This window comes from Pinus tabuliformis, chromosome 4_2, assembly GCF_031772625.1.
Source record: "Pinus tabuliformis cultivar Carrire ecotype Pingquan chromosome 4_2, CPIR1, whole genome shotgun sequence".
Lineage (NCBI taxonomy): Eukaryota > Viridiplantae > Streptophyta > Pinopsida > Pinales > Pinaceae > Pinus > Pinus tabuliformis.
In genome coordinates this window covers 138,102,159-138,126,745 of record NC_142304.1, presented here as the reverse complement: position 1 = coordinate 138,126,745, position 24,587 = coordinate 138,102,159, and the positions used below count along the sequence as shown (strand labels likewise).

General features: G+C 40.3%; 1 protein-coding gene across 1 annotated transcript in view; it reads right to left on the bottom strand.

The window, feature by feature from the left end:
* Positions 1–21,869, bottom strand: part of ATLIG4 (DNA ligase IV) — a 495,731-nt gene extending 473,862 nt beyond the window's left edge. The window contains exon 1 of the mRNA XM_089428338.1: positions 21,367–21,869. Within this exon, the coding sequence (XP_089284464.1) occupies positions 21,367–21,702 (336 nt within the window). The 5' untranslated portion in view covers positions 21,703–21,869. The remainder of the gene's footprint in view (positions 1–21,366) is intronic.
* Positions 21,870–24,587: the final 2,718 nt, after the last annotated feature.

Genomic DNA, 24,587 nt, shown 5'->3' with positions numbered 1-24,587 from the left:
AACGGTCAGGAGATAAATAATGTCAAGGAAAAGCCATTTGCACCATTTGCTGACAGAAAATACTTCGCAAGCACTTTTCAACATAAACCAAGAGCAAAGGAGAAATGTTTGATGCATACCCATAAACCCTTTTACCAAAAAAGATACTAAAATTTGGAAAAGCCAATAAATGCAAACATAAATGTAGATAACATAAATTAAGAAAAGTTTCATCAGATCAAAGGACATATTGTTGTATTCCTAGAATTGGCTATATGAAACCTTCGTGTTGAAGTTTCTAAGTCTACTAGTTAGAAACCCTCCATGCACTTTATTGATTTATTCCTACCTACTTGTTCCGTTACTTAACAAGTTATTTACAATGTAAATACTGAAAATAAACACTAGTGCATGCTCAACATATTACAAATCATCAACTGAAGGAAACAGAAACAATCACACCAAATGACACCGTTATTTTTGGACCAATGTCCCCGGAAAAACCCAATGCGGGAAAACGGATGCAGCTATCTGAGGGTTTTCTTATTAAGCAATTTCAGATTACAATCTGGGTGCCAATTTTGGCTTTACCCAATAGAGAATTTCCTTGGCAGTAGTACCTCTCAGTCTAAGACAAATGTTCCAGCTGAAACCCTGGATATACCTTCCGCAGCTCCTCAGCTCCAATCTGCCCCAGAAACCCCAGTGTCTACCTTTCTGGACGGTGTCTGCCTTTCTCTGCCCAGCGCTAGCCCTGCATCACCCTGAATGGGTCTGCGTCAGCCTCAGGAGGCCCTACGTCAGCCTTTTGGCCCTCTGCGCCAGCAACGCTGGCCTCTCTGAAGCACTGTGCAGCACCTGGCTGCCTCTGTGTTGCCTTGCGTGAGCCCTAGCTGCTACTGCGTCACTTTCTCTGGCTCCTGTGCTGCTCTCCCGACACTATCTCTACCTCTCTATCTCTTTGTACTCAATGCCCCTCAGCTGCAACTCCAATCACTAATTTTATCTCTCTTAGCAAACCCGGCTCTAGAGAATAGAATGACTGATCATCTGGTGTGTTCTCCAAGTGACCCTCAAGCCCCCTATTATACTTTTCTCGTTGAAATATCAACGACTTAGATTAGGTCCCTAATCAACAGCTATAAGATTAGATATGGCTTGATCCATGTCTTTTGGACCATTCTAACACAGTTTTATATTAATCCACATTAATATTTTAATTTCCCTAAGTTTAGACTTACGGACTCCATTAAAAATATTAATTAATTTAATATCTCTTGAACTGTTTAGAATCTGCCCAAACCCTTTCTGGTTATTGGAGATCTCATGTGCCCCAACCTCTCCACCAAATTTCGTGGCTAGAGCACATCCGATGCTACCCCAAATCAACACTTCGACTACAAATAGTGACTTTATGATTTTGATCTTGATCTTGCATGACACAACTTTTGCCTCCCTGATGGAATGTTACTATTAGTTTCTTTTGAAGAATTTCATATATTTTTTGGGTATAGTGCAGAGTAATCAAAATTCATCGTGGCGAGGACATTCTTTCAGCCATCGTCAAGAGGGAAAACATTGTTTTGTTTTTCTGGTCCTTGATTTGGTCCTCAATCTGCAATAATAGAATTTGAAGAAAGAAGTAGCTTGTTCTATAAACAAATTTGGGAAGATTTGATATTGAGTTATATCTCACTCTCTCAGTTTTAACATAATACCTATGTTGCATTGGTTTTCGGTACGGGGGTACACATCCCGGGACGGCTAGAGAACACCCGCAAATTTTTCAGAGATGGTGGATTGGGGATGGCACTATATATATATATATATATATATATATATATATATATATAATTCAAAATTCACTATTATCATTTGTATTTGCTTCAAGCTTATAAGCATAACAAGCTATATTATATAGTATTATGCACAGCCCTTACACTTGCCATTCTGAAAAGTCTCGAGCAACTTAAAAAGTGTTGAGTGACTTTCCTTTATTGGCTGCTAGACATGAGTAAAATGCAGTTTAGCTTTAGGAAACTTAAATGTAACTATTGTCAACTTGCAATGAAGTCTATGAACGGTCTATGAGACAGAGAACTGTCTTTACAGCAGTTTTTCTTCATATTTCATGTTCATGATGATTATCCTAAACATAAAGGCATTCCCTTCTCAAGAGGTTTTGCAAACTTTTAAAGCTGTATTTAAAACCACTATAAAATGCTTTGATTCTACAAAGAGATTAGATTCACATTTCATTAAAAAGATGATTGAATAGGAATTTATTCAAACATTTAGTACCCAATCCAAATCACTACTATCTGGTTGTTTTTGACAATGTTTGAGGTAGGGATGGAGGAAGCATTGGACTTGAATGACCCCTGGAAACCCATGTACAATATGTAAAACCTGAGATGCCCTGAAAAATGAGAAAAAGCAAGAGCAATAACCACAAGGATGTGCAGTCTTGAGAGGGGAGGACGCGGTCTCTTTTGGTAGGAGCTCCGGATTGGGTTTATGTGGAGGATTTGAGTGGGGAGATTGAGCAAGGGATTAGCCCTTGCATATTGGAGGATTTTGGCAGAGTTTCGGGTAGACTTTTGGAGGATTCTCTTCAGGGGCAGCGCAGAGCCTTGTGGGATTGCGTAGATCCCCAAAGGGGTGATTTTCGGGGGTCAGCTATTTTAGAAAAGCTTTCTGGGTTTTTCTGGGTTTATTGAGCAGAGGCTGATTCCAGAGTTTCAGTATTTTCTAAAGAGTGGAACAACCCCAAATCCTCATTTGATTCCAGTAGTAGCAGCAGCACAGCAGTTCTCAGGCAGCTTAGACGCAGTTCAGAGAGAGTCCATTTCCTTACCATTCTGAGTGTATTTTTTCACTTGCCTTGTGCAAGTCGAGGTGCTATCTTTCTGATCACCTCTTGTACTCTTTCCATTACTCAATATAATAAAATGGCTTAGCATTTCTCTTTGCATTTCTCGAGTATCTGCTTATATTCCATGTATACATTATTGTATGTTGCACTACTGTTATTTCTCTGGTTGGAGTTTGCTTGTGTTTGAGGGATACCCCTAATAAGGGATATTACAGTAACAATCTTTGTTGGGTGAGCCAGTTCGGCACCCTAGTTGTACTCAAGAAATCTGCATAATAATAAAACCCTTAGAACTGTTGCACCGGTTTTCCCGCATTAGGTTTTTCCAGGGACGATTGTTCAAAAATAACGATGCCCCTTGTGTGTTTGTCTAGTATTTCAGTTGTTGATTTGTATATGAGTTAAGGTTGCATTTGTGCTTATTTTCAATATTTATATGTATAAATAACTTGTTAATGGAATAAACAAGTAGGTGAAATAAACCAGATAATGCAGTAGGGATTTCTAACGTGTCAGACTTGGAAACTTCAACACATTGCCCCAGATTGGAAGGCACAGTTACTGGTAGAGTACTCCAAGGACCGATTTGCATGTGAGGTCCTTGATGGGGTGGTGACAGATGACTGGTACAGGGTGATGAACGAGGTGATTTACTTCAAAGACCGGATTTACTTGGTGCCTAACTCCCAATTGAGGGAGAATATTTTACAGGTTGCCCATGACTCACCACTAGCAGGGCACCAAGGGTTCACAAAGACGTATAGGGCCATCAGGGAGCGTTTTGCATGGAGGGGCCTGAAGGATGACGTTCTGAGGCATGTCAGGGAGTGTGACACATGCCAGAGGAACAAGGGTGAGCAGTCACACCCTGCAGGGTTGCTACAGCCTCTTCCTATCCCTGAGGGGAAATGGGAGAGTGTGTCGATGGACTTCATTACCGGGTTGCCCACAGTACAGGGCAAAGACTGCATTTACGTGGTGGTTGATCGGCTGACGAAGTTTGCACATTTCTTTGCCATCTCAGCCCGGTACTCGGCCTCACAGGTGGCCGAATTGTTTTTCAGGGAGGTGTTTCGGCTACATGGTCTTCCGAAGACCATTGTCAGTGACCGAGACAGCAGGTTCATGGGGGATTTTGGCAGGAGCTATTCCGACTGGTGGGCACTGAGCTCACTCCGAGCACTAGTTATCACCCCCAGACAGACGGGCAGACGAAGATAGTTAACAAATGGTTGGAGGGTTACTTGTGTAACTATGTGATGGGCCATCAACAAGCATGGATACGATGGTTACACTTGGGAGAGTACTGCTACAACACCACATACCACATGTCCATAGGTATGTCTCCATTCCGAGCTCTATACAGTTATGATGCATTGTCTTTTGCTGACGTGATGTTTGGAGATAGCAAGGCCCCTAGGGCCAAGGATTGGATACAGGAGAGCCAAGACATTTTGCGAGCTCTCAAGGACAACATGCGGACAACCCAGAACCAACAAAAACTTTATGCAAATAGGGGTAGAGTTGAGAGACAGTTTGAGGTAGGGGATTTGGTCTTCTTGAGGCTTCAGTCGTACAAGCAGTGATTGCTCAAGTAGAAGGGGACCGAGAAGCTCAAGCCTCGTTTTTATGGGCCATACCGAATCACTCACAAATTTGGGGAGGTAGCATATGAGCTGGAGCTACACTCGAGTGCCCAACATTTTTCATGTGTCTTGCCTAAAAAAGGCACTGGGGCAGCAGGTGGTAGCAGCTACAGAGCTACCCCTTGTGGATGATGAAGGGCACTTAGTTTTGGAGCTGGAGGCTATTCTGGACACTTGGGAGAGGCATTTGAGGAACAGGGTCATTAAGGAGTTTCTAATCAGATGGAGAAGCCTACCAAATGAGGATGCCACTTGGGAAGGGGAGCAAATACTTCAGCATCCTTCATTACAATTGCTTGAGGACAAGCAACGTCTTGGTGAGGAGGACTGTGATATTCCCACTTAGCATTATTGCTAAGTGAAATATCAATTTTGGTAAATTTTGTCTTAATTCATGTTTGCACTTAGGAAATGTGGGTTTAGAGGCCCCACATTGATTTTTGATTAAAAGCAAGTCCCAAACATTAGAGGTGGAAAAGAATATAGAGCCACTAGTGGAGTGTGGGGCCACACATGGAGAACTGTGGCCCACTTGGAGAGTATGCATGCCTTGGAGGGAAATTCGATGGGAGGAAATCGAGATGGGCCCACATGAGCATGTTGGAGCCATTTTGACAAAAAGGAAGGGAAGGCTATCATTTGGTCATTCATTCATCTTTGAAAAAACTTGTCTTTGACATAGCACACTTGAGCTGAAGCCAAGTTTGTAAGTGTTGTTTAGCACACGAGTGTTTCCGAGCGGAAATCTCAACCCTTTCTTCAGTGGACTTCGAGTGCCAGCCCAAGGAGGGAGTTTCATCCTTTTCAGATTGTTCGAACAGTGGGAGTGCAAGTTTTTGGGGAGGATTCACTAGCAGTAGCGCAAGGACTGCGCAATGCTTGGAGGAGGCACACTTGGGAGTTGAGGAGTGAAGGGAGTTTGGGCTTAAGATTTGAGGAGGAGCCCAGGGGAGTATTTGCTTGGAACTTGCAGCTATTTTTGGGACTATTTGCAGTAGGATTGACAGGTCGGTCGATTTTCCAAGCAGCAGAGCCATAGAGGGAAAAGAGGGCCGAAATTTCAAGGTCAACCATAGGCAAAATTCCTTCGTGGATTATTTTGGGTATTTGGTGGAGAGACCAGGGTCAATTTCCTGGAATTTTTTGAGCACCGAAAGAGGCCCTAAACAGCAGATCTTCACACCCAGCAGTGTATTTCTGGGCAGTTTAGCGCAAAGCCAGGAGATAGAGCAGCAGCATACCTGAGGAGGGCTTCTTATTGTTCATTTGGGCTTAGCTAGCACCTCATTGTACCCTTTTCATATTCTAATAAATGGCTCACCAACGCAGATTTTGGTGCATATTCATGGTCTGATTCATGTGTTTAATTTTTGTGACTTTTTGACTATGTATGCCTTGTTATTTACTGTAAAAATTCCCTAGGAATATTACATGCCCCCTAGGAATATTACATGCCTACTCTACCTCTTGCAGGTCCAATTGTTCCCTCACCATGGACAATTCCCGCTAATGCTAGCCTGCTACCTCTTATAGCCTTATATTATGTGTCTCCTCTAGTACCTTCTCTTGTTGTATAATTTCTTCTCTCAGTATGAGGACTTTATGTTCACAGGTGTTGTAAATATATCATATCTGCACTACATGTGCTTGGCTTAAGGTGGCAGCTTGTTGCTTGAGTTCCTCAGCTTGTGAGAACTCCAATTATTTTAATCAGCACTCTAAGGAGGTGACCAAGCTACATTGTTGATCTAAATCAGCAATTAATTATTCAAGCAAGGGGCATTCTCTTAAGCAAACACTCCCAAGGATGAAGCTATCTCAGCACCCTCTATTCGAGGTTTGGAGTTGTCCCCACATTTAGATCTAGAAGAGCACCTGTCTTTTTCTGCTTCCTTGATCTCCTAATGATACTCTACTGCTACTTGGAGTAGAAAGACTCTTCAAGGGATGCCACGTGCCCACCACTATCATCTATGCCTTCAATTTCAAAGCTTATAGGTGTGTGTACTCTGGAAATCATCATTATTAGTGTGATGATATGTAGAGAGGTTCCAAGCTAATTGCTGGGATTTGAGGCACAAGGATAACCCCCCCCCCAAACAAAATCAAAATCGAAATCTAGAAGATTCCAAAAGGCACATTGTGGCAAGAGTTTGCTATGATATTATTGTTTGGAGTGATCATAGGGAAATTTCGTTATCTCTTTGTTGCTTGGTTATCTCTTTATGATTCTACTATTATCATTGTATTATTGTTCGGATTCTCTATGTGTAATTGCTTAACGATAGACGTGACATAAGTTAACCTAAGCAAACAATCATTGGAAAGTAATTATCAGATTAGAAAATCGGTTTCTCTTACAGAAAATCAACATGGAATCAGGGCCTTGGTGAAAGAGCAGCCGTCAAAGTAACTTGAAGAAGCCAAGTTTGGGAAGTCTGTCATTACCCAAATGTTCTCAAGCCCTAGAATGGAAGACAAATCTTAGAAGAAAGGCTGAACTTTGATGAATGTCTAAGCCTGATTATAGAGATCAGTTTGTGATGTATTCTAAAGAACATTTGAAGACAATCTAATAGAGGAGCATTTTAAAAAGGGTTTTCCCCCATAGTGGGGTTTTTCTCTAGTCTTGGACCAAATCATGTGTCTTGTTGTTCACTGACTATCTTCTTATGGTTTATGATCTCATAAATTAAATTTTAAATCTGCAAAATCTAACACTCCCCACTCCTCTATTATGTTGACGTCATTCCCACATTCTTGACACATGGACCAATACATTTGCACAACTTGGATGCCACCTAGATTTCCTATCGAACAACAAACCTGTGCCATTGATTGGCATGACACCTTGTCGTCCAGCGAGGGTCCCACCAGTCACATCATCTATGCAATATCGGGGGTGGTGGCATAGCTAATTTGAAAACCCGGGGGTGGGGGGAAGCCAAAATACTTCTTTGGATGACGCATATCCCTGCAATAAACCGCTCGAGCACAATTTTGGAGCCCCTGTTAAACATCAAACACTTGGGGGGGCTGACATGACTTTTTATCGCCGATACACTTCAATGGGACTCCCAAAGCTACATGGAAGTTTAAATTGGACAACAAGGTAAAAAATATGCCTGTTTAAATAAAAAAATTATTAAAGTAAATAAACAAACCCAAAACACTGAAATTTAGTTCATGTTACAACACCATGTTTGTTCATCCCCTTAAATCGAGCCTAAGTTTTAATCATCCATAAGTTTCTGACATCCAACGCAACCATCATCCATGGCAACCAATTGTCACCTTGCTATAGGGAAACTAAACTTGCAAACTCTAACAAGTTTCCTCACAAATGTAAGGAATGTGTGCTTGCAAGTGTTTGATCCCACTTTGCAACTAGATCAATATGCAACCATAAAAATTGGGCAGCCTCACTCAACTTGCATGTGAGGGATATTGTTTAAAAAAGAGGGAAAATAGGGCAACAAGAACAAGGTAGTGTGATGCAAAGGTGTATGGCCTCACACAAATTCTAATACCGATTGATATGTGGAAGTGGTGGAAGTAGATAAGTGTAATATTCCTAATGGAAATATTAAGTGATAACAGTAGTGAAATCATAAACATGCAATAAAAATTGTACACACATGCAGAAATACCAGATTACGCCAGAAATAACACCCAAAACGCTGAGCCTTTTTATTAAATTAATCAAATGGAGTACAATGAGTAGGAACAAAAGAACCTGGGCTTGCTACAACAAGCAAGGCAAGATTCCAAGTGAATATGATGGTACCCAAATGTTGGAAATGACTCTACTACCAAATCTGCGTCCACCCAGAAAACTGTTGCTGCCGCTGGAAAGGAACTGTTGATTTAGCCCTCCAAACTGCTCCAAAAATTCTGAGAAATTAGCCACAGGCACTACTCCACCAGCTCAACAAAACCCAAAAATATCTCGCAAACCCAAGTGGTGGAAATGGTCCCTGAAATAACTATGTCCTCCTCCAATAATTTCTACTACTGATTGTTGAATGCAACTAGGAATTCTGCCCTTAGGAGTGCTCAGAAAATTCTGCAAAATTAATCCTAGCCTCCTCTCATAAAACTCACAAAAACCCAAAAAGGGTTTGGGCTGAGTCCAACGTGCCCCGATGACCCCAATTTGTGCATGGACCTCTAACTGGCTAGCAAAATTGGTTGTAGATGAAATATGCTACAAAATGCTCCAAATCTCTCCTAGAAAATCTCCTTCCCAAATTTTCTCTTATTCCTCCGTAGCCACACCATAGACTCTCCTTGCCCAAGTGATTGCATAACAATGCCCAGTGAGCCCCTGCGTAGGCCAAGAATTGGAGCAACTCAACTCTCCCAAACGCCTCACCAACAGACCTGCAAATTGACAAGAAACTCTAGCCCTCTTTGTGGAAGGATTCTCTGCTAATTGGCTGGCCCAAATTCCCCTTTTTGCTGGCCCTCCCAAGAGCCACAATTTCTCTTCTGCATCCAAGGGAAACTCGCTCCAGCTGAAGGAAATGACTATAAATGTGCCCAATGGAAACTCTGAACTGAGCTCCCCAATTGCCTCACTAGGGAGACACTCGAAGTTCTCTGAAATGAGGGTGGAATTATCGCTCGAGAATTCCTTGTGCTGAACAGCAAGGTTGTCTTCGCTAAGCAGCTCAAGAGAACTAATGTTAAATTGTCAAATTATCAAAAAGTACCAAATGGAGACCTCCAAGCTCTATTTAAAATTATTGGCCCTCTCTCCCTTGGTGGTCCCCACCTTCCACTAATTTGCACCCATTCCTTTCTCTCTCTCTTCTCACTAGTGTGAATTGCTCCATTGGGTCGAATTTCCTTCTCTTGTGGCCCCCACATTCCACTAGAGTTATAATTTTCTATTTCTCCCAAGTTCCATACTCCAAAAATGCCTCCAATGCCCAAATTACAAAATTGTGCTATGCTTAGCACCTCCTCAATAAACACCATTAATCCCCTCAAATAAAAAATTAAAATTGGGGATATCATAGTCCTCCCCACCAAAAATTGTTTGTCCTCAAGCAATTCTTGAACAAGCAAGTTCTCTAACTATGGATCCCCACTGTCACTACAAACTATACCAGGGTCCCAAATGTGCCACTGGATCGTCCCTAATGTTTGCATTGTCATGTAGTGAAGAAGTCCCTCGATACCAGGATCCCAAGCCAGCCTTATCAACGTGAAGCATCCCTTGCTCCACTCACTATCCGAGTAGTCCATCTCGTGCACTCTGATGGTGGGCCCCTGAAGATACAACCCAATCCCTATGCGAATGAAGTCTCCCTTGCATGAGCTCCTCCTGATATCCTCTTGTTGACCAACCTGCCATGCTGATGAAGTTCCCCACGCCATCAACGACTCACTAAAGCCCAATGGGGAATCTGAATGATCTTCCCCTGTAGTAGCCAGCTCATCCCTAAAGGTCGTTGAGCCATCAAGTACTGTGATGCTCAGGTCCCATGCTAGCCTCAAAAGGGTGCCACCATGTTGTCGCTGTGTCACTCTGGCTCTAATAGACTTCCCATCGTGCATACATTGTATCCTCCTCTCTTGGAACCCGATGGTGAAATACTGATAGAGGCAAAATACATCTTGCCCAGGCATCTCCATGACGCCAAAGCCTACCCATCCAAATCTAACTCTGAACCTGTGCAACAATAGAGAAAGCTTGCCTCGCCATACGATGAAGGCCTCTACGAACCCCCATGTGCCAACCCAAGAGTGAACTAGATCACTCTCTGCCATGACTCCGCTCATCACAAGACAGAGTGATCTATCAACCAACTGAATCCCTGCATCCCATAGTCAGACCTGTTGTGGCATAGCTCTGACAACTGTTGGAATCCATCCGTGCCTCATCTCTAGTCCCTGCATGCAATCAATATATAGGCTCCATATATCATGAACTAATATGATGCATGCTAAACTGCCTTGTGCCTGCCATTGTGTAGTACCGATGACCGTTGGAAGCCACATGTGCCAAATAGCTACCCCCTGAATGCAACCAATATATGGGTATCTGATACTCGCAATTGACTCGATGTATGCGGGTCCCTCCTGCTCCTGCCAACCATCACCATTGGGTCTGCCATCCACCCTCTCGATAATGTGCCAATACAATGTCTGGAGCTCGGACACATACTGGAAAATTGCCTCAACCGTACACGGTATCCTCTGCCCATGCATGGTCCTGACATGCCCTGTGGAAAGAGTGACACATGTCTCCCTCATGACCAGCTCCCCAAGCGTAGGCTCAGTGATGAATGATATGTCACCCCTGCAAATGATCACCTCATCCCCTAACTTGTTATTGTCAACTTGTGCACCGACCTAATGCCATTGCTGAGAAGTCTCTCCCCTAATGTGTTGCGCATCATCCAAATATCTCGGGTGAACTCCCCGTCCCCCACTGCTCATGCCCAGAGTGTCAAAGGACAACAATGAAATCGACAGTGCCCGTAAGTGATGTAGAAGAGGGTCAAGAGTGTCAATCACCATGGATACCATTAGTATCAATCAGTTGTGTCCCAATCGATCTTGGGTAGACTACACCCAAAGGTATGCCCAATGTCCCGTCTAGGAGTCTCCCTAGAGGCAACACTCCAAGACCCCACTGCACAGCAACGTACGCCCCTACATACCACTAAGCATCTTTGTACTCCTGGACATGCCACTGTACACTGTGGCCTACCCCTGTACACCACTAAATACCCCCTACTATTGATGTCCCATCCTGTATCACCTTGTGTCCTACCTGTGTCACAGTACTTAACACTCCCCACGGGTACTCAATGTGATGCGAGCTACTCCCCCTACTCCACAATGTAAACCGACATGCTACGACACATCACCATGCATCTGCATGCTCCTCTGCAGGCCACTGCTCCTCGCTGCATCGCCATGCACACCATTGGATGTTATGGCCTAAAATTAGGTCTGTACACATCAGTCTACATCCCTCTACATAACATTTGACCCTACGAGATAACTTTGTGCAGTCCTATATACCACTAATCATTGTCGTACCACCCTGTAACATATGGTATCCTACATATGCCAAAGTATCGACCACTCTGCTAGTAAACCGTCATCATATGGACTACATCACCCCATCTTCCCTAAAAGACCTAAGCGGCTTGACTCCTCACATGCCAACGGGAATGACCTACTGTGCCTATCCTCAGTAGCTTCGATGTCCAATATACCAATGAGAGGGCATCGTCTCCATGTAATGCTTCGTCCAGTAGCCTGTCGATGCCACCTCCTCCTACCAGCTCCTGCAAGAGTAAGCTAGTCATCCTGTGACTCCACACACAGTCAATATGCCAAGACAACTCATGAAATTTGTTTGCTCCCCTGTCAAACCATCCTGTCACTAGTGTTGACAGGGGCTCTAATGGAGATCTAAAAATGTGTGTGCGCGCCCAAACATCGAATCCATCACGCAACTACTACCATCACCTATTAGCTCTATGACGTGACGGGAAATCCCACCTGGATTCCAACAACACTCTGGCCCTCAAGTCCCTCTGGTAATCCCTGGCCTTTGTTGAAATGTGGCCATGGATGTATCCAACCCCCTAGTCTGCTCCATCGGGTACCAGCTCAGTACCTCTCGCCATCCAATCACAAAAGAGGAATCGAATGTACAATCTCTTGTGTACGGAACAAGCCCTCCATGCTGACGTTGTGCCATACCCAGCTCGTGTCGCTCATTCCTGCTAACCTGGACATCCCCTCAAATATGTCTCGACAACTCTACCTCCCTCAACCCAATGCGTAAGGGTGGGCTAATAACGTTGTAGATCCCATCAGTGTGCCTCTGAAGCGAACTGTGTTGAAATCCCAACGTGTGGTCTCTATGTTGCCCCTCATCAATGGCTAGCCCAAAGGATGGTTGCACATCCTCCTCCATCATGGACTCAACACGAGCCTCTGATTGCTCCTCCATAAACAACCCAACACGCAAGACATGCTCACCAGTCAGTTGTATGTGACTGTCGTCCGGCAACTTTGTCATAGATCTGGATACCTCTATACCAATTGGCTCCTCATCAACAGTGGAGATGTCTCCCGGCACCTCATCAACGTGTGGTGCGCTACTATCACCTGAGAACTCGGTCACAAACCGGGATACCTCATCAATGGATGCCTCAACAACGGATGACATCTCATCAATGGGTGTATGCTCAACTATCTCCTTTGCCAACCATGGCACCTTGTTAAATTTGGCAACAAGGGCCAAACTCCACCTTGGATAGCTCATATGATGAAGCTGATATTTTTATTGGATTCCTCTTTCCGAGAGGTGTAGGATTGATCTAAAAGATCATCTCATTCTGACATGTACAAATGGAATTATGAATTTATTTCGTTTATGGACAAATTGTCAAGGTCGGCCGGCAAACTTATGTTGGCTCAGAAGCCCAAAAGTCATGTCTCTTCACCCTCAACGTTGTGTATATATAGAGGAGTCGTTTTCCTCATTTGGACACACATCAATCACTCATCTTCCTCTCTCCTCTCCTCATTGGTTCATACAACGAGCAACCTTCTTCTCTATGCATTGACCTATTTTGACTAAAATTGCAAGCCGAATTTTCATATTTGTTTTTGGGCTATTCCAGGGACATTGACCAACATTGACCGAGGGTCAAACTTCATCTTTTGACTGCGTTTTCCAAGCAGGAAATTCATTTTTCCTAGGCCGCAACTTCTGGCACAAAAATCAAGGTGTTTTTAGTTGTTTGACCAGCGTTGACTTCAGAGTCGTTGACCACAGAAGTCGAGTGTGCGTTGACCAAGTTTGACCAGATATTTCAAGATTGTTTTGGGTTGATTTCGTCTATCTTTGGATGCCGAATTGACTGGATTTGACCAAGCTGATTTGGAAGTAGATTTCTGCTAAGTTGACCAGCGTTGACTTTCTGATTAAGGCATCCTGTTGACTGTAGTTTGACTGGACATTTTTTACTATAATTGGGCAAGTGAATTTTGTATCTGAACTTTTGAAGAATAATAAGAAGACTTGATCAAAGGGTTTCCCCACAATGGGGTTTTTCCGTGGCATCCGCCAAATATTGTGTCCTCTTGTCTTGGCTTGTCTTTTGCTTTATATTTATGTTCTATCTTCATTTGTTGTCATGTTAATGTGATTGCTAATCTGGAAACTAATATCGGGCTAATAAGAAAAATTGAAGTAAATTGCTCCTAAGCATAGAACATACCATTGTTATCTAAAATTAACATACCTTCAACTACTCTTTCATCTTTTGCCTTAATCTTCCTCATCGTCCCTGCATAATTCCACTGAATCCCCACTAATTTGTGCATGCCTCTTAGTTCACAGAACTCCCAAAAAGAGACGGACGCTTGAATGCCATGACCCAATGATTGTTATGCCCTCCAATTTGCTGCCAATAACTCCACATCAGTTGCAATCATGTCTTACCATATTGATGCATTACCCATAATTTTGGGCATAGCGGATTTGTTGTATAATTGAGAATAGCCCTGATTCCCAATTGCAGAATGAATCAGGTGCTCCCCCATGTCAATCATCATTTGTTGCATCCTAATCACCTCATTCAAGGTTACTGCCATGTTGTTTGATTTTAATCTTTCTTTGGATCCCATGATTTCTTAGCTTTTTATTCTAGTCTTGTAATAGAATGAAAGGTTTCCCACAGGGCTAACCCAAGATTATGCTCTGATACCACTGTAATTTTCCTATTGGAAATATTACGTGATAATTGTTGATTTCTGGTAGCATGAGATGTGCTCTAAGTCTCAAAATTTGCAGGGAGGCTTAGACACATGCATTCTCCAATACCAAGAAATCGTTTTGGGAAATTTCACCCGGAGATAGTTTTATTAAAATAATTAATTATTTTTAATGAGACCCTATGTCTAAAATAAGGAAATTAAAATAATTAATGGGTATTAATCTAAACTGTGAGTATAACTTCTAGAAGAAGACGGGGAGCAAGCCAAAATGACCTAAGTCATTGATTAGAAGTTAATCTGGGTCGTTGGTTGTCCAACGGAAACATATAAGAAGAGGCTTGAGGGGCACTTGGAAAACACACAGAGCGGAGTTCAGAAGATTGAATTTCTGAAGCAGCGCAGCTACCGGAGAGAAATTCGAAGCGAGCTTTTTGCAACGAGGGGCAAACATAGTATCCGGAAGAGGGGAGTTTTCCTGGGCCGAAGAGTACATGGCAGAGAAGGAAGAACGATGTCCAAAGAGAAGTTGACGCTAGCCCACGCAGCGTTGACGCAGTGGCAGCGCAGAGCCTAGAGGGAGATCGAATCCCTACTGAGGAAATAGAGTTTCAGAAGCCAGGAGCCGGGGTGTGAGACCGGGAGGCTGAAAATCAAAGTTTCCAGCCAGCAGAGGATCAGAAGTAGCAGCACAGTCCCTAGCAGAGGTGATGCAGAGACTGCGTAGGCCTGTAGGGTTGACACATTTATGCGCAAAGGTTGACGCAGTTCTGCGTAGAGGCTCAAATCCAACGAGATCAGAGCCAGTTCTTCAAGTGACAGGGTGAGATCATCTCACTATTTGTTTTGTCCAGTTTCTCTCTATACCGGATAGTCAATTAGGCATCCAACGAATTGTACTCAGAAATTACTACTACATGATAATAAAACCCTCAGAACTGTTGCACCGGTTTTCCCACATTGGGTTTTTCCGAGGACATTTATCCAAAAATAACTGTGTAGATGTGTTGTATCTCTTTCCTGTTCAGTTTCTTGTTTCCGCTTATAATTTAAATGGTGTAGACGACAATGTATTAGTTTCGATATTTACTGTAGAAAACAATAAGTAACATGATTCAGAAATTAACAAGCAGGAGAAACTTAATCAATTGCTGCAATAGAAATTTGGGCATCCAAATTTTCACAATAATAGTAGTGAAATCATAAGCATGCAATAAAAATTGTACAAACATGCAGAAATACCAAATTACGCCAAAAATAATAGCCAAAATGCTGAGCCTTTTTATTAAATTAATCAGATGGAGTACAATGAGTAGGAATAAAAGAACCTGGGCTTGCTACAACAAGCAAGACAAGATTCCAGGTGAATATGATGGTACCCAAACGCTGGAAATGGATTTGCTACCAAATCTACATCCACCCAGAAAACTATTGCTGCCACTAGAAAGGAACTATTGATTTAGCCCTCCAAACTGCTCCAAAAATCCTGAGAAATTAGCCACAAGCACTACTCCACTAGCTCAACAAAACTTAAAAATATCTCGCGAACCCAAGTGGTGGAAATGGTCCTCGAAATAACTATGTCCTCCTCCAATAATTTCTAATTTTGGTTGTTGAATGCAACTAGGAATTATGCCCTTACGAGTGCTCAAAAAATTCTGCAAAATTAATCCTAGCCTCCTTTCATAAAACCCAGAAGGGTTTGGGCTGAGTCCAATGTGCCCCGGTGACCCCAATTTGTGCGTGGACCTGTAACTGGCTAGCAAAATTGGCTATAGATGAAATCTACTACAAAATGCTCCAAATCTCTCCTAGAAAATCTCTTTCCCAAATTTTCCCTTATTCCTCCATAGCCTCACCATAGACTCTCCTTGCCCAAGTGATTGCATAAGCAGCATAACAATGCCAAGTGAGTCCCTACGCAGGCCAAGAATTGGAGCAACTCAACTCTCCCAAACGCCTCACCAGCAGACCTGTTAATTGACAAAAAACTCCAACCCTCTTTGTGGAAGGATTCTCTGTTAATTGGCTAGCCCAAATTCCCCTTTTGTTGGTCCTCCCAAGAGCCAGAATTTCTCTCTTGCGTCCAAGGGGAACTCGCTCCATCTAAAGGAAATGAATGCAAATGTGCCCAATGGAAACTCTAAATTGAGCTCCCCAATTGCCTCACTAAAGAGACACTTGAAGTTCTCCGAAATGAGGGTGGAATTCCCGCTTGCGAATTCCTTGTGCTGAATAGCACAATTGTCTTGGCTAAGCAGCTCAAGAGAACTAATGCTAAATTGTCAAATTATCAGAAGTACCAAATGGAGACCTCCACACACTATTTATAATTGTTGGCCCTCTCTCCCATTGTGGTCCCCACCTTCCACTAATTTGCACCCCTTCCTTCCTCTCTCTCTTCTCTTGCTCCATTGGGTCGAATTTCCTTCTCTTATGGCCTCCACATTCCACTAGAGCTGTAATTTTCTATTCTCCTTAGTCTCGTATGCCAAAAATGCCTCCAATGCCCAAATTACAAAATTGTGCTATGCTTAGCACCTCCCCAATAAACTCCATTAATCCCCTCAAATAAAAAATCAAAATTGGAGATATTACAATAAGTAATGTCTCAAGAAGCATTCTCAACCACATGAGACCATGGACTTGCTCAAAATACTTTGAATTGTATCGTTCAAGTTGTTCAACTCTGAATCAATTTGGAGCAGAAAACTTAAGATATATGCAAAAATTTATATATAAATATTTATTAAAAAGATGAATTACAGATGATGATCATTTACAATGGGTTGCCTGGCTTATATACCGCCATGGGCACCCTTTGGGAAAGGGCATGATCTTATGATCGTGCCCTTTCGTCTGGCTAAACCTAAATTTAAATAATAAACCTAAAATTAACTAATTTTTTACATAACATTGCCTTCCTCTCGAAAGAATGCTTTGTCCTCAAAGCATAAGTAACGACGGATGTTGTTGAAGAATGATTCATTCTCCCAGGAAGCGTCTTCTTGGGGTAAGTCCTTCCACTTGATCAGATATTCCAAGATGATCAAGGTCCCACATTTTAAAAGGTCTTGGATTAATCTTGCAATTTCCGTTTTTTGGTGATGTGGATATCGGTATGGCTTGATGTTGACAGGATCTGATCTTGCCTTGACTTCTATTGTATGCTCAATTTCCCTATTAGGCGGCCTCTTCATAGGTAGGTCTTGAATTACTTTTTCATGCTTCCAAATCAGATCTTGTATCCCTGGTGACTCTTCTCTAGTCATATTTGCAAATAACATTTCTATTTGGTGACATTGTATTGCATAAGCAGGTGCTCTTCTTCGACTCAGCTTCATCATCTAAGATGATGATACAACTTGATTTTCTGGTGCTTGGAATCCGTGTAGTTTGTACTTTTGACCTCCCCATTTAAATTTTATAAATTGTACTTGATGGTTGGCGGCATAAGTACCTAAAGTTCGTAACCATTGGATACCTAAGACTACATCTACTCCTCCTAACGGTACTGTGAAGAATGGGGACTCTAGATTAAAGTCTTGAATCTGCAAATTGACCTTATGGCATTTCCCTACCCTTTCAATCTTCTTACCATTAGCTACCATCACTTTCATGTTTGGTAAGGGAAATGAAAAGATATTGAGTCTCTTTGCCACGATTGCATCTAAAAAATTGTGTGTGCTTCCAGAGTCAATGAGAACCACTACGTTGTTCTTCTTTATGTGTCCTTTTAACTTTAAAGTCTGAGGTTGTGATATACCTATCATAGCTGATAATGACACTTGCGGAATACTTCCGTCATCTAATTCTGGTGAGAATTCTGGGGCGTCTTCTGTGTCTTCTATGTCATAATCTTCATTGTTTGAATCATTGGTTGCTTCACAATTATATAGGTTCTTTGCTTCTTTTCCTTTAGCACATCTATGTTTGGGGTCCCATTTCTCACCACAGCGTTTACATTTACCCTCTTTTATCCTTTGCATTTCCACATTAGATTTTTCATCTTCACGACGATGTGGTGGAACATATCTTGTATTATTTGAGTCCACATACTGGGGTATCCTTCGTCTTGCATAAGCTTTTTCCGCTGTTGACCAAAATATTGGTTCGGATTTCTTTTCGGCTGTTTTTGCTTTTAATCTTGCTACTTCTATAGATGTAATGTCATGCATCTCAAGTTCTGCTTGTAAATGGGTTTTGAGTCCCGAGATGTATGACTGAATTAGACGAGATTCTGATAACCCAGGTACTCGTGTTACTAAGGTCTCCCATTCTTGAGTGTATTCGTCCACACTTCCTTTTTGTCGTAGTTTGATGAGTTTTGAAAAGAACTCTTCTTCCTTTACACCTTGGAATCTTTTGAAGAATGCATCTTTAAATTTTCTCCAGCTAATGACGTGTGTTGTCTTTTTCCACCACATATACCAGTTATATGCTTCTCCTTCCATTTTCATGGATGCATGCCTGAGCTTTTCGTCATCATCATTGATGTCATATATCTCAAAGTATTCTTCTACTTTATTTATCCATGCAACATTGTTTTTTTCATTTCCATCGAATTTAGGCATCTCGACTTTTGCCCTTCGCTGGTATGTTGCTACTGGTTGAGCAAAAAAAGGGTGTGATTGGTAAAGTTATCCCAGAGTTGCTTGTTTGTAAAGGTTGTGTTACTCACTTCTTGGTGGGGTGTCGCTGATTTTTTTGGGGATTCAACTTTCTCATGAGAGTCTGTTGACTTTGTTGAATCTAACAAGATGTGTTCTTGATTCTCGTCACCTTCTTTTAGTAGTTGTTCGGGTGTACAATTCGACCTTTTACACAGAATTTTCAGCATTGTTAAGACCTCTCTGATGCTTGCTTCTGTCTGAACATGGTAATTTTCCATCTTTATTTCTATTCGATTTGTCGTATCGTGAAGATTTTTGATTTCATCAGCTTGCTCCCCAAGCTTGATCTGGAATTCATTTAATCTTTTATTTACCTCATCGTGGTTGCTATTTATCTTATGCTCTGCATCCAACAATTTTTTTTGGAAATCCGCCATTGTCATTGTCGACATTGAGCGGGTTTGTGGGGGCGTGTATTTATTTGCCAGCTAAAATATTTTTCCTCCCCCTTTTTTTTTTTTAAATTAGCTAAAATAAATTTTAATTAATTAAAATAAATTTGATTAATTAAATTAACTTATATATATATAACTTTTAATTAATTAAATTAACTTTTTATATATATAAAACTTTTAATTAATTAAATTATATATATTATATATAATATATAATATAATTATATATATATATATGTTATATATATTATATATAAATAAACGTTTAATTATATATTTAATATTTAAACGTATGATATATAATATACGTTATATATGATATATGTTATATATGATATATATGATATATGTTACGTTCACCCCAAGCGTTACGACCAATGCCTCCAGCGGATATTACCGCAGAACCTGGGCAATTTTCAGCGTGCGTACCAGATTTGGATCGGATGCACTCTGCAGATGCGACGGATAGCGGATGGCAGAACAGGGGCAGGGTGTGCTGTAGACTGCGTACAGGTGCGGAAGACTGCAGACTATGATGCCTGAACAGCGTGGGTTGTGGAAGCTACGGTGGGCAGAGATGGACGTGCTGTGGCACGATACAATGCAGCGAAATGGCGGACAGCGGAACAGTGATGAATATGTGCGGATGGCCAGCGGACAGGGGCAGCGGAGCAATACGGTCTATACAGCGGACAACAGAGTCAGCGGATGTACAGCCGGAGAATCGACCTGCTCTGATACCAATGGAGCAGAAAACTTAAGATATATGCAGAAATTTATATATAAATATTTATTAAAAAGATGAATTACAGATGATGATCATTTACAATGGGTTGCCTGGCTTATATACCGCCATGGGCACCCTTTGGGAAAGGGCATGATCTTATGATCGTGCCCTTTTGTCTGGCTAAACCTAAATTTAAATAATAAACCTAAAATTAACCAATTTTTTACATAACACAATTGCATGGAAGTTGAGGACTTTAAATAAAGAGAAGCCATTTCCTAAGGAATACCATGTGGAAATCTTTTAAATGACACCAAGGTTACATGTAGTGAAGGTATTGCTCTTAGGATATGTTAGTGGCCTCTATACAATCTATCTTATTGGGATGAGGACCTGAGGTGAATTAATTACATGTCCAGTCTTATAGCGTTAGAAAAATATTGTAATAATACTTCAAAACATGAACATATATTCACCACTGGTCAAATGGGCCTAGCTCAAGTGATTGTGAGGAAAATTTGTATCCTCCCTCCTATGTTGTGACATGATACTCTTCAAGTCGTTTGTTGAATATCATGATTATCATAAATTGTTGACAAAACCTTGAGCTTCCGAAAAATCTATTTTATCCAAGGTACCATCCTTGAAATGAGGGGCATGCCCCATGGGTTTGTGTGTGTATAAAGAGAGAGAGATTCACATACTTATGATAGAGGACAAACACAGTAAGGTACTGATCACCAATTATTCTCAATTATAATGTTCCTGGGCAGCTACACAATTGGTAGATTGACTTGTCTCGTGGGTGTGTATAGAGAAAGATTCACATAATTATGATAGACGACAAACAAAGTAAGGTACTGATCACATAATGTTCCTGGGCTGTTGCACAATGGGCAGACTGACTTGTCTTGTAACGGGACTTCGATACTTCTAAAAAAATATATGGTTGGGATCTTTTTATTGCAAACATTTTTAAAGCCAACAAACAGATTATTGAAGATGTAGAGATTAGTGAAGAGCCAAAAAAAACGATTTTAATATCTACTTCAAATCACCAGGGAACCACTTCATAGGGTTCTCTGATCTGGAATAAATTCAATAAGGCAATTTCTGTTAGTGTAAGCAAAATAGTGCCCTTGCAATTGGGAAGGATTCAATCCAACTCAGCTGTGACTCAAAGCTAGCTTATTTTGGCTTGACCTTGCTAGAATAAGTCAACAGACTGACTGTCAAAACCCAAAAATCCTAATTCAATGTTTCTTTATGAGTGGAACCAATTTGGAGCAAGTGCAAAAATACAGCAAGTAGATACCTCTAATGCGACCATGGGAAAATTGCCGGCGTTGGCACCTGCTTTCTGTCCGCCTTTCCGCCAATTCAGGAGCTTTTGGGCGTCATGGGAATCCTTTGATATCCCCAAAGCTTCCGTCAAATGTCTGGCAAGCTGCGCTTCCTTCAGCATATATGCGCCCCTTTCTCTGTCCAGCCCCGGCATTATCAGACGAATTGCACTAAAATACTCCCCCTCCCTGTACACGTGCTCCAAAAAGGTGCGTATATGCTTCCGCTTCATTGCACCTTTCTTGCTTCGCGCAATTGCCTCCAGCATCTCGCACAAAACACTGAAATTCACACTTGCGTCCGACATTCTCCCCTACCCCAGCTTCTGTATTACAAAAACATGCCAGAGGAATGGCCTGTATCTTGTATGTGTATTTCTACATGAACTCGCAACATGCTTCCAAAGGAAAGGCGGTTTAAACGCTTCCACCTACACTGGGACCAAGGACAAATTTCAAAATCTCTAAAGCCAAGTCCCCTCCAACCCTTTCATTAAAATAAGTGAAAAAAAATATCAGCAAAAAATCAAAATTGACTGAGTAGTCGTAGTGTAACATTCTTTTTTTTTGTTTTTATGAGTGGTCGTAGGTAACATTTTTTCTTGTTTTTATATGTGTTGATTTTTTTGAGTTTATGCTGTTAAATTAATTTTATTCAAAACTAGCTAAGCGTAAAGATATATTAAAGAAATTAAACATGTTTATAATATTATTGTAAAAATGTTGAAGCAAAACATAGATAACAACTTAAAGGGTCGAGGATGGAGGGGAGGAAATGTGTTCAGGCTTGCAATAGTCTCACACTTGTGTTGATGTCTGTCTGACAGAGGTTACTCGAAACACCTAGCTAAATCATTGTTTCCAATCATACCACTATGTCAAAATCTTATATACATATTATATCCAAGCTATAACATGCAAGGTAACAAGGAGAAAGATTACCATAGGTCCTCGTGGACACTCGTGCACAAAAAATGTAATTGCACAGAGAAAATGGCTAAAGTCAATGCGTGTTGATAATGAGATTAAATAAAGAGCATCTTTCACTCGAGTGACTTTCAAATTCCAAGATATTCTACAATCAACATAAAGAAAGGGGTTTTTTTTAGAATTTTATCTATCTCCTTTTAAAAGATTTAAATTAATTTGGAGCCATTAATTCCAATTTTAAATTTAAATTTAAATTTTGTTTATCAAAGATTTGTTGGAATTGCAAATTTATGTGGTGTAGGTTACACAATCCAAGTGTCTCTGTAAACTTTCAAGGCATTGTATCCATTTATGCATTTAAAAATACAGTTTTAAAAATGAAAAGTTACACATGCTATAGCATATATAGAACCAATATAAATCCATTTTGAAGAGGATTAAATCTCTTGAGGTGCATATTTTTTTCAAGTTTTGCACTCTAAAAGAGGTCCTATAAGCTATCTTTAGCCATAGCCTATTACATGTTAATATTTTCTTTCTTTCTTTCTCTTCTTTCCAGAAGTAATTATGGTTGTCTTTGCACCGCTGGTGTGGGTCCCACAATAACGAGTGACCATGTAAGTTAACCATAGTTAAGAAGTTTTTATGTCAAAGATGGTCATTCCTAAACAAAAAAATACTCAATAACGTTTCAAGTTGAACACAATTTAAAGTGGGACTTTATCATAGTTAGTTAAAGCAATTTTGTGTGCGAGTTATCTTAAGAATCCCCAAACCCATAATTTTTATACGAACTTGACCAAAGATATTTTCTGTTATATAAAAAAATTGGTTAACTTGATCTAGCTATAAATTGGTTGAAAAAAAACAAAATTAAGCCCATTTAATTTTTTAATTAAACATTTTATATCATTCTACTTTAAAAAATCCCTTAAACATCGAAAGGAAACCTTTAAAAATACATAATATAAAATTTATCATATTTAATAATATGCTAGCATCAAGAATAGTGTAAAATGCAATGCCTAAAATGGCTTGTTTAAATCAAATTTAATTTAAGGTGTTTGTGCCTCACTACATCATAGGTATCATGGATTTTGAACATGAAGCTCCATAACCACCAAATTGTCTTTAGTGAAATTTTTTGGAAGCTTTTCTGGTGGGTTTTTCTGGTCTAATTTCTCTAAAATTGGCAAAAATTTATTGAAATTACAAGCTTATGGGTAACCCATGCATAATCGAAGTGCCTAAGGGGTTTTCCAGGGTACTAAATCCATATATACAGTCAAAAACCCAGTTTAAATAACACAAATCAAGATTTCACCTCAAATCTTTCCACTGGATTCCGACACCGGAAAGGCCAAAAAGTCACACTAAAGACAACTCCCATAACCACATTCTAAAAATGAATATATTTAGTTTTCATTTATGATATATAAATAAATATTTCTTAGGGATTTTAGATTATTCTAATTCTAATAAGTTCCTCCATGATAAGTTCCTCATTATTATTTATAACATTCATTTATATATAAGCAAATTTTTATTTAGAAAAATTATATATTTTACAGTAAGATGTGTAATTCCTTTTTTTCCTTAAGCTGAAGTTGACCCATGCCAAAACAACAAACAGACAAATGTCAAATGGAGATGAAAAAGGTAAACAATGCCTAGCCTAACCAATTTCAAAAAGAGACACCTTCAGTGTAATTAGACAATATTATATTTGTATATTTTATTCAAAAGTTTTTAAGAGTTTCATTTCATTTATGCATTTAAAAATGTATTGTAAACAATGAAATATCATAATCTCAATTTAAATTGTGTTGGCATATTTTTGTTAGAAAAAATAAATGTAGAAAAATTAAACAATTAGCCAAGCAACTTAAAAGCACAATGGAAAGTAAATATTTTAAAATCATATTGAATATAAACATATTCGAGAAGAGAAGAAAAAAAAATCCATATCCATGTATTTAAATTGTGTTGGCATATTTTTGTTAGAAAAAATAAATGTAGAAAAATTAAACAATTAGCCAAGCAACTTAAAAGCACAATGGAAAGTAAATATTTTAAAATCATATTGAATATAAACAGATTCGAGAAGAGAAGAAAAAAAAATCCATATCCATGTATTTTAAATTTTGGATATTAATTATAGAGAAGATTATAAAAATTGAACAATGTGTGGGGGTTTTAAGCCTCTCTTATTGAGATCACCAAGTTGCTTCATTTTGAATTTTAATGGTTGAAATTTGTTTTG